Here is a 9,642-nt window from a genome sequence, read left to right on the forward strand (position 1 = left end):
GACCTCAGAGTCTCGGGGACCAGCCCCCGGCAGGCTCCTGGAAGCTGGCGAGGACTCAGACGCCCCAGACCCGGCCGGGGAGAGGCAGGAGTGGGGTGACCTCAGCAAGGACGGCCAGGCTCGCCCCTGTTTCTTTCAAGTCCCACCCAGGGGCCCGGGTGAACGTGACGCGGAGTTTGGAAACAACTGGAGGAACTGAGGAGAGTGGCCGGAGGGCTCATCCTGCGCTTCCACGCAGCGCGCGGAGGTGCCAGCGGGCACGGGGGTGCCGCTCAAGCCGGGGTGCGCACCGGGCGAGATGCGCGCGCGGGAGCCCGCGCGCCTGCAGAGGCCGCCTGGGCCGGCCCGGCCGCCCGCCCGCGGGCCTGGCCTCCCTGCGGCGCCCGCCCGGCCCCGCGGCCCCGCGCCTGCCCGGCGCGGCCGGCAGGTGGCGCTCGGCCTCCACCGCGCGCCCGGCTCGCGGCGAGGAGCCTCGGGGCGCTGGGCCTGCGCGCGGCGCCTGCTGGGGGCCCGGAGGCCGCGCAGGTGCGCCTCGGGCCGGCCCCCTGCGCGCTGCCCCGGAAAGCGCAGGGGCCCCTGCCGCGGACCCTCCGTCGGTGTTGGCGCTGCCCCGCCGGACCTGCCCTGGCGCTCCACGCCCCGATGGCCGGGCGGCCGCGCAGGTGCCCGTCGTGCAGGGCAGCGGGGGCCGGGGCCGGGGCCGGGGCCGGGGCGGCAGGGGACAGGCCCGGAGGGCGGCCTGAGCCGGGGCCCACCCAGCCCGGGTGCCCCAGCCAGGGGGCAGGGGGCGGGGGGCATGGCCAGTGCCAACCACCACCCCTGGGGCTGCGCCCAGAGCGGGGCGCGGGCCGCCTGCGGGCGCCGTGGTGGGGTGCAGGCGGCGCCCAGGGAGGGCATGACTGGCGGGGATGCTGGGGTGGGGGGCAGGCCTCCCCCTTAGCGCCTCACCCCCCCCCCCCAGCAGTGACGGGGCCGGACCAGCCTGGCGGCCTCGCGCCCTCCCGCGCCGGAGGCGATGTCTTGGAGACCCGGGACAGGCCGCCGCAGGGGCCGACTCCCGCGCCCCCCGAGCACCTGCTGGAGCGGCCCCAGGTGAGACACCTACCCGCCCCTCCCTGCCCCTTCTCCGGGCCCTCAGCCGCCGACCAGCCGTCGGGCCACTGGCGCCCGCCCCCCCAGGAGGAAGTGTCCTCCAGCTGGAGGACATGCTGTAAACATGACACACAGGAATTTTAAACAGGTGCCTGCATTAACTGCTTTGCACTGGGTTCAGACGTCACCGGGGCTGCCAGGGCTACTTCTGTGAGGTGAGAGGCGTTTCCCTCCCTAGCAGTCCAGCGCGGCTGTCGGGGCGGAGGAGGTAGCAGGGCCTGTCTTGGAAAGCGGGGGCCAGGCCCTCTCCCTGCAGGGAGCTACAGGTGGAGGAAGGACAGGGCAGGGGGCTGGGGAGCAGTCAGGTGTGGCTGCACGCCCGCTCTGGGGGCAGAAAAGAGGGGTCTTTTCTCCCCAAATATCCCTCCAGAAGCTGTTTCATTTCCTCCAGAGAAGCCGCCTGCTGCTCAGACAGGTAGTCCTTCCAGACTGCATGGGCATCGTCCTGTCTAGCTCCCGGGGCGCAGCCCTGCAGCTCTGGGGTGGAAACGGTTCCCGGTACCCGAGCGCCCCAGCAGACTCAAACTTCTGTGGGAGCACCTCCCCCATCCCCAGCAACTCCTCCAAAGCAGCAGCCCTTTGCCCCCCACAATCAGAGGTGTTAGGAGCTCGCATCTGATGGGGGGCCCCACGGGAAGGAAGAGGGAGTAGGGGTTCGGTAGGAACCAGAGGGAGCACGAGCCGGAGCACGCTTAAAAACCATTCCGGATCCAGAGATGGACTCAGACATGTTTTATTATCATCGTATACAGTGTACATAAATCTTCAACTTGTATTTGTTTGGGTTCAGGTATAACATAGCATGATAAAAATCAAAGCACTGGTCCTCTGAAATAAAGCAGGCAATCACCATTCAATAAACACACTTGATTTATTTTGTATAAAAGGGTTAAGTTTACAACCAAACTTTTATAAAAAGTTCAGCGTGAGTAAGGACATCATGACACTCTGCAGGCAGAAACAGACATCCCTGCCACTGTACAGGACTCCAATGAAAGAGTTCACAAGGTCTCGCTCCATAGGCATAGATTTATATAAATACACACACAGCATTCAGTAGGCTTGCGTCAAAAAGGCAATTTCTGACCAAAAGACTCATGTAAGTGACTGAACACTGGATCCTTCCGGAAGTCACGCTCCACCTTTGAGAAAAGGCAAAGTCTGCTTACGTGGGGTAATTCCTTGTGATGTTGCCGGGTTCGCTCCCCGTGGTGGGAAGAGTATATAAAGAAAACCTTCCAGCTGCGGAAAGGGCATTTAAAAGTCTTTTTTCATAAATAACTAAGATCACAGTCCGGGGCAGAGGACAGCGGGGGGCAGGGGGTGGCCACCCTCAATGTCCCTTCCATGTTTTTAAAAAGGTCCATCCAACTCGCTGTCCTCCTGGTGAAATGGTCAAAAATAAGTTCAGCGCCTTAGAAAGCGCCCGCGGGTTTGCTGTTGTGCAAAGGAGGAAAAACAGCCAGGACACCTGCCACAGAGCGGGAGAGCCGGGTTAGGAGCAGCAGCCCCGGGCGGGCGGGCGGGCGGCCCGGGGGAGCCGCGGGGCTGAGCCCTTAGCCCCGCACTCCGCGATCGGCCGAGCCCCGACCAGGGCACAGCCCCGCGGCCCCCTCGGCGCAGACGGGGCACGAAGACAGCGGAGACGCGGGCGACTTCGCCCCGGCCAGGCCTCCGGCGGGCGCTCCGGGGCCAGCCCGTGCCCAGCGCCGGCCGGATCGCGAGCAGCCCCCGGGGGCCGGCGGGGCGCGCGGGCCACGGCGCAGGGGCCGGGGCTCGGGGAGGGGGACCCCGCGGAATTGGCGGCGATGAGATGAACTGCGGGGAGCTCGGCGCGCTCGGCAGCGAGCGGAGCGGGGCGCCGGGGAGGCACAGCGCCCGGAGGCCGCCTGGGGGGCGCCGCTGGCCCCCGGGGTTTGGAGAGCCCCGCGCGCCGCGCCCGGGGGAGACCCAGCCCGGGGCGCCCGAACTCACCGCGCGCTCAGCCGCAGAGCGCCTTGCTGTCGCCGGGCAGCAGCTCGGAGGGGAACTCGGCCGCCTGCAGGGGAGACGCGCGTGAGACCCCGCGGCCCGGCCGCTGCTCGTCCCTCCGCGCGCGGGCGCGCTGACCGCGGCCGGACCCCGCCGTCCGGGCGCAGCGGCTCGGGACTCGCCGGCGGCCTCTCGCGCGGCTCCGTCCACCGCGGCGCGGGCGAAAACAAAGTTCACGGCCGAGCGGCGAGTCCGCGCGCAGCCGCCCGCCCGAGGAGCCGCCCCGGGACCTGCCCGCCCCGGGACCCGCCCGAGGAGCCGCCCCGGGACCCGCCCGAGGAGCCGCCCGCCCCGGCACCCGCCCGGGACCGCCCGCCGGGGCCGCGGGCACCTGCAGGGACAGGACGCTGATGTCCGTGTTGAGCGTGGTCAGCGGCGGCCGCGCCGCGGGGCTCTGCGCGGGCCGCTGGGGGTGCAGGCCGGCGATGGCGGGGTGCGCGTCCAGCGCGAGCTGCAGGTCCAGGATGTAGTCGATGACGTGCTGCAGGATCTCCATCCTGCTCACCTTCCTGTCCTGCGGGATGCTGGGCACCAGCTCCTTGAGCTTGGAGTAGCAGTCGTTCATGTTGTACAGCAGGCGCAGCGCGTCGTCGGCCGGCGCCTTGGCCCGGGACGCGCCCCGGCCGCGGTCCGCGAGGCCGCCCTTGCGCGCGGGCCGCGCGGGGCTGCCGGCCTTCATGCTGGGGGCCGGGCGCGCTGCCCGGGCTCGGCCGCGCCTGCGGGGCTCGCTGCGCGGGCGCGGGCTGGACGCGGAGTGCGGCGCGCGGCGCCGAGGGGCGGCTTTTATGCGCCCTCGCCGGGGCCCCGCGGCCCGGCGTCCCCGCGCCCCCATTGGCGGAGCGCGGCCGTCCGTCAGGCCGGGCGGGCGCCCCCATTGGCCGGCGCGGGCGCGGGGCGAGCGCTCGGTCCTTCCGCGTTCGCAGCCAATCCCCGCGGGGGGGGCGGGCGGCGCGGCCCAGCTGGGGCGGTAAATAGAGAACAGCGCGCGGGCCGGGGGCGCGGGCCGGGGGCGCGGGGGCGCGGGCCGGGGGCGCGGGCGCGGGGGAGTGGGGGGCCGGGGCGCAGGGTCCCCGGCGGCGGCGGCGGCGGCGGCCCGGGACGGGGACCCGGGCGTCCGAGGGCGCCCCCGAGTTCCCGCTCCCCTGGCGCCACGGGACCCCCGGCCGGCCCGCGCCCCCGCGCCCCGCGCGCCCCGCGGCTGTGGGGAGGACGAGGAACGCGGTTCAGAAGACAGTGAAACGCGCACGAGTTGCCTCGGGAAAGGGCCGTCCGAGGACCGGCGGGCCCCGCGCGGGGGAGCCGCGGCCCGGGCGGGGGTGTCGGGGCGCGGGGGGCGCGGGGGGCGGCGCGGCCCACTCCGCGCGGGGGCGCTGGCCGGGCCCCTGCCGCCCGGGGCCGGTCGCCGCGGAGCTCGGGACAGGCCTGCTCCAAGGTCCTGCCCCAGCGGGCGAGGCGGTCTGACGACTATTAATCGGGAATCATTAGGGGATTTGCACATCGAGGCCGCGTTTGCAGGCGCTGCCCTTGAGGAGCCCGGGCCGGCGCCCTTGGGTGCCGGCGGCGCGGCGGTGAGATTAATTGTGCGCAGACCCTGGTTCCTGCCCGCGCAGGCCGGCGCGCTGCGCGTTCAAAGCTTGGTGACCGGCCGGTGGTCCAGGCCGGCGACCGCGTCTTCATGCTTCTTTAAAAAATGTCAACGACAAGGTTTGACATGTTTTTGCACAAGTGTTGATGCAGCTTCTTCGGCCTTTGTCCCCTCCCGCCCCCTTTTTTTTTTTTTTTTTTTTTTTCTCTAAATAGTCGAGATCTCAGTCCTGGGGTCCTAATTTTGAAAAGCTGTTTACTCACAGACTTCCCCGCGCACTCACACACCGCTCCCGCTTAGCTGAGGACCGCGGCGAATGAGCTGCATGTTTTGAAAATCAGTTATCCAGAGCTCAATAAACCAGAACATCCCAGAAAGCAAGAGGTTTCTAAGTGCCTTGCCGTCCCGTCCTTTCTGTCCTCGCCCCCACCCCCTTTGCGTGTAAGAGAGAGCGAGGGGGCAGAGCTGGGGAGGCAGCAAAGTTCAATAATGGGCAAGCACTTTTCTCCTGCAATTAATGATTAATTTCTCAGCGGGTGGGCCGGCCCGTCCCGGACAGGCCTCCAGCCAGGTGCCTGCCCCGGGCCTCGCTTTGGGAGGCCGAGCTGGAGGGGAGGCGGCGGCTGTCACCGTCAGGAAACGCCGCCACTGCCGACTGGAGGGTGGACGTGGAGGTTTCCTGTCCAGCCGGGAAACCTGCTGGGGACCTTCGGGCCGGGCCACGCCGCTGCCACTTGGTTTCTGCACAGCCTCGCCTCTGATATTAAGTCTGGAAATGATTTAATACCCGAGTCCCCCCCAGTTCGAGCCTTTTGATGTACTTTGTGTGCATGTGTTTCTGTCACATACGTGCCACAGTGGAACAGATTTTGTTTTGACACTATTTTGGTTCATGATGTTATACTTTGACTATTTTACAATAATAGCCAATGTAAACAAACATCTTTGGGATTTTCAAATTATTACTTGTGATTCTTGGACATTGCAGCTCTGCGATACTGACGCATTCCTCGCTTTTTCCAAGGACACCGTATGTTAACATCCGTGCCAGCCTCGTTATCCCCACAGCCGGGCGCTGGGCTGGCTCGTAATGAGCCTGGCGCGGTGCGACTTTACACACTTGCAAGTGGATGAAGGCAGAGCCTTCTCCCAGGATCGTTTTTGGACCCTGATGGAGTAAAATGGCTAAATATGGTGAAAGTTTGCTGGCGTTTCTCTCTTTAGCGGCCATGTCAGAGTCCAGTGCGCCTGGTGGTGATGAATTCGATGCACTTGGCACGCTACCAGCTCCACATTCATTTAAAGATCATTTTAAGGGGATTACGAGGCTGTATAAGTTAATCATTAAGAAGGGGCCTGAGTGTGTGCGTCTCAGCAAGCCCAGTGCGAAATCGCCCTGAAAACCCCATTTTCGTGGGGAAAGAGCGATCGGAGCCTTTCCAGGGCTGGTTCCGCGCCTTTAAAAAAATCGGTCCGCTGGAGTCTCAGGGGGGTTTGCATGAGCGGCCTCCAAAGTTCCGATGGGCCCAGCTGCCCGGAGGGCCCAGGGTTTGCAGACCCGCGGGCGGCGGGAGGGTGTGAAGGGCGCCGGCGTGGGGGGGGTGGCCACGGGGGCCTCGGGACCTGCCCCCGGGACGCCCCCGTCCCCGCGCCCCCAGCTCGGCTACAGCTCTGCGCCCGCCCTGGCGGCTCCCGGACCCGGCTCCGGGGCTCGCTCCTCCGCGCGCAGGGCCAGCCCAGGCTCGGCCGGCGGCCCGGGCGGTCCGGCCCGGCTGTGCGGAGCGGCCGCTCCGGGGGGCGCCGGGGCGCGCGGCGGCGGGGTGGGGGCCTCCTGGCCCGCCCTGCCCCGGCGCGCTCGCCTTTCTTGCCGGGTTTTGTTCCCACAGCTGCGTCCGAGCCGCCGCGACCCCCGCGCGCGCCCTGACAGGTGATGAATGGGCGGCGGCGGGCCGGGCCGGGCCGCGGCGGGCCGGAGCCGCAGCCCCGAGCAGACTCTCTGGCGCCAGCGCGAGGCGCCGCCCCTTCAGCCGCCGGCGGGCCTGTCCTCGCGGCGCCGCTCAGGCGGCTGCCATGGCAACCGCGCCGGCACCCAGCGCGCGCCCGGCCGGCCGGCCTCGCGCCCCGCGCCCCTGCCCGCCGCGCGCGCTGGGCTTCGGGCGGCTCGGGCGGGGCGGCTCGGGCGGGACCGGGGCCGGGGCCGAGACGGCGGCGCGGGAGGGGAAGCGCCGCGGGAGGCTAGTGGGGGCCCGGGGTTGCCAAGCAAAAGGTTTGGCTCTTCCCCGTGGTTGCAACCCCGGCGCCCGGGCGCGGCGGCGCCGTCTCAGCGGAGGCCGGGCTGGTGCCTCTGGCCCCGCTGACCCGACCCGCGCGGACCCGGGAGGACCCCGGCCCGGCCCGCCCCGCCCCGCCGAGGCCGGCCTCCGCCTGGGAAGCCTGGGAGGAGGCGCTCGGAGCCGGCAGACTGTTCCAGAACCCGCGCCCCGCCCCGCCCCGGGGAGGCGCGCCCCGCGCCCGCGCCCCGCCCCGCGCCCCGCGCCCCGCGCCCCGCCCCGCGCCCCGCGCCCCGCGCCCGCGCGCCCCGCGCCCCGCGCCCCCTGGAGCCGCGTGCTCGGCGGAGGAGGTCCAGGGCCCCAAACTTCCAAGGCAGCCGCGCGCGCCGACGCCGCCCGCTCCCTCGGGGAAAGCTCCCTTAGGAACCCGGGGCCGGCGCTCCCGGCGCCTCCGACCCCGGCCCGGCCCTCGGGGCGCGCGGCTGCAGCTCCGGGCTGGCCGCCCGCGGGGGTGGCCCGGCCGGGCGCGGGGCGCGGCGCCTGTCGGCCGCCGGGCTCCCCGGAGCGCGTGTGGTTTTCGAGGAAACGGCATCTGGATTACATAAGGACTCGAGTTTTCGCTTTACTTGTTTATTTAATACCTTGGCAGGAGGGAGCCCCGACGCTGAAACCGGATAACCCGGCTCGGGTCTGGGGCGCCTCCGACGAGGGGCCGCGGGGGAGGGAAGCGCGCAGAGCCGCGGGACGCGAACGGGGGTGTGTGTCCTCCTCGGGGTGTCTTGGAGGCCCCGCCGGGCCTCCCCCCTCGCCGGGCGCGAGGAGGCCTGGAGACTACCCGGGCGCCCGCAGCTGCCCGCGCGGGGCTGGCGCCGCCCGAGGCTCGCGTGCCGGGGTCCGGCCCCGCGGGGAGACCTGGTGACGCGGGACCCCCGGCCGCCGCACCCCGCGCCCCCGGCGGGCTGGTCGGGGTCCCCCGCTCGCCCGTCTCGCAAGGCGGCACCCAAAGCGAACCCCGAGGCCGCGGCCCGCGAGGCCCCCACGAGAAAGACCTTGTGCGCCTTCCCGCGCGCGCGCCTGGGGGCCGGAGCCACGTGTGCGCGCTGCGCCCCGCTGCGCCCCGGGCCCGCGACCCCGGTGGGGGAGCCCGCCCGCCGGCCTGGAGGACAGGGCCCCCCCCCCCCCCCCCCCCCCGCCCCGCGGACAGCTCGGAACACCGCCCCCTCGACGGAGGACAGACTTACTCCCCCACCCCGTTTTCACGTCCTTGCAGAAAAGGGACAATTCACAGATCTCCTGGCCAGCTGAGGGGCCTCCCCCAGGGCTCTGAAAGCCCCAGCGCGGCACCACCTGTCACGTGCCCTGGGGAGGGCGCAGGACCCGGGGCAGATCCTCAGGGAGTTAGTGTTGGGGACCCCGGGAACTTCTGAGACGTGCAAGGTCTCCTGAAGCGACCCCTGGCCACCGAGGTCTGACATGCCTGCGGGCCGCCTTCTTCCGGGGCTGATGCCCCTCTGATGCCCAGGGGCTCGTGGTTCTATGCCAGGCCACCTCAATGGGACCCTAGAGGAGCGGCCTGTGACTAGGTGGTGTGCTTTGTTTTAGGCTCACCTGCCTTTCCAGAGCCCGGGGAGAGCACCCAGGCACTGCGTTGGGAACACGTGGCCTCTTTAAGGGAAGTTCAACACTGGCTTGGGGGAAGAACAGCCCCTTTCAAGCCCTTCACTGCCGCCGGGTTGCTCTTCACCTTGACCCCATGAATCAGAGAAAGCACGTGCTGCCCCCATTTTACAGAAAGAGAAACTGAGACACCGATGAGCAGCAGCCCCCTCTCTGGGCCAGGCTCACTAGGACACACCTGGGGAGATGCAGAGGGGGTGACTGTGCCCTCAGGTGGGCTTGTGATTACTTTTTTTACCTGGAAGTTTGTTCAGTTCTGCGAGGTGGGTTGCTCAGCCAGGAGTCTGCAAAACACTTCTCACCTGCCTTCCATGTTGCCTCTGAGGGAGTGAGCTGGGCCCTTTAGCAAAAGGTTGGCTCCAACCTGAGAACCCTTCAAACCCTCCCTGCGTAAGAATCACCTTTGCGCGCAGAGTTCAGGGCCCCCCTCCAGAAACTGATTCCGCGGGCTTGGGTGTAACCCAGGAAGCCACTTTTGGACAAGTGTCCCGAGGGGCTGCTGAAGCAGGTGTGCAGGGGCCACACTGTTAAAGCTTCCGTCTGCCTGGGTGCCGCTTTCCTACGGGGTGAGACTGAGCCTTCTTGGGCCCTGCGGGGACCCACACATTTGTTTTTAGAGAACTCAGAGGACAAGGACAGTCTGTTGTGTTTGCCATGTCCGTCATTCCCGGGGCTCCGGTATTCTCTCCTTTTCAAGAATATCCTCCAGGCATTCTTGAAGAGTGGGCCTCTCGGGGCTAAGTCCTTCGTTTTCCTGCATCTGAGGTCTTCTTGTCCCTGTAATTCCTGAAGGGTGTCTGCTGGATCCCCGGTCTCGGGTTGACACGTGGCGCCACTTCCTGTGCCTGCCATGCTTTCTGACGAGACCTGCTGTCCTCTGGGTTGCATTTCTCTATGACAGAGACGGCCCTGTTCTCCTCTCCTGGC

At 68.7% G+C, this 9,642-nt stretch overlaps 1 protein-coding gene across 1 annotated transcript; it reads right to left on the minus strand.

Moving 5' to 3' along the window:
* Window positions 1-1,790: 1,790 nt before the first annotated feature.
* Window positions 1,791-3,862, minus strand: ID2 (inhibitor of DNA binding 2). Its single transcript, XM_037527044.2, has 3 exons — window positions 3,515-3,862; window positions 3,127-3,190; window positions 1,791-2,623 (listed from the first exon to the last, which is right to left on the minus strand). The coding sequence occupies exons 1-2, from the start codon at window positions 3,860-3,862 to the stop codon at window positions 3,134-3,136; spliced, it is 405 nt and encodes a 134-aa protein (XP_037382941.1). The 3' UTR covers window positions 1,791-2,623; window positions 3,127-3,133.
* Between the last annotated feature and the right edge of the window lie 5,780 nt (window positions 3,863-9,642).

The sequence above is a fragment of the Talpa occidentalis genome, unplaced genomic scaffold, assembly GCF_014898055.3.
Source record: "Talpa occidentalis isolate TD23 unplaced genomic scaffold, MPIMG_talOcc4v2.1 talOcc4.5, whole genome shotgun sequence".
NCBI classification, from domain to species: domain Eukaryota; kingdom Metazoa; phylum Chordata; class Mammalia; order Eulipotyphla; family Talpidae; genus Talpa; species Talpa occidentalis.

Excerpts from the sequence above, each read along its gene's own strand:
- ID2 (XM_037527044.2), bottom strand. The coding sequence starts at position 3,862 with ATGAAGGCCGGCAGCCCCGCGCGGCCCGCGCGCAAGGGCGGCCTCGCG. Across the intron at positions 3,191-3,514 it reads TCAGCGTCCTGTCCCTGCAG|GCGGCCGAGTTCCCCTCCGA; the intron begins GTGCCCGCGGCC and ends TCTCCCCTGCAG.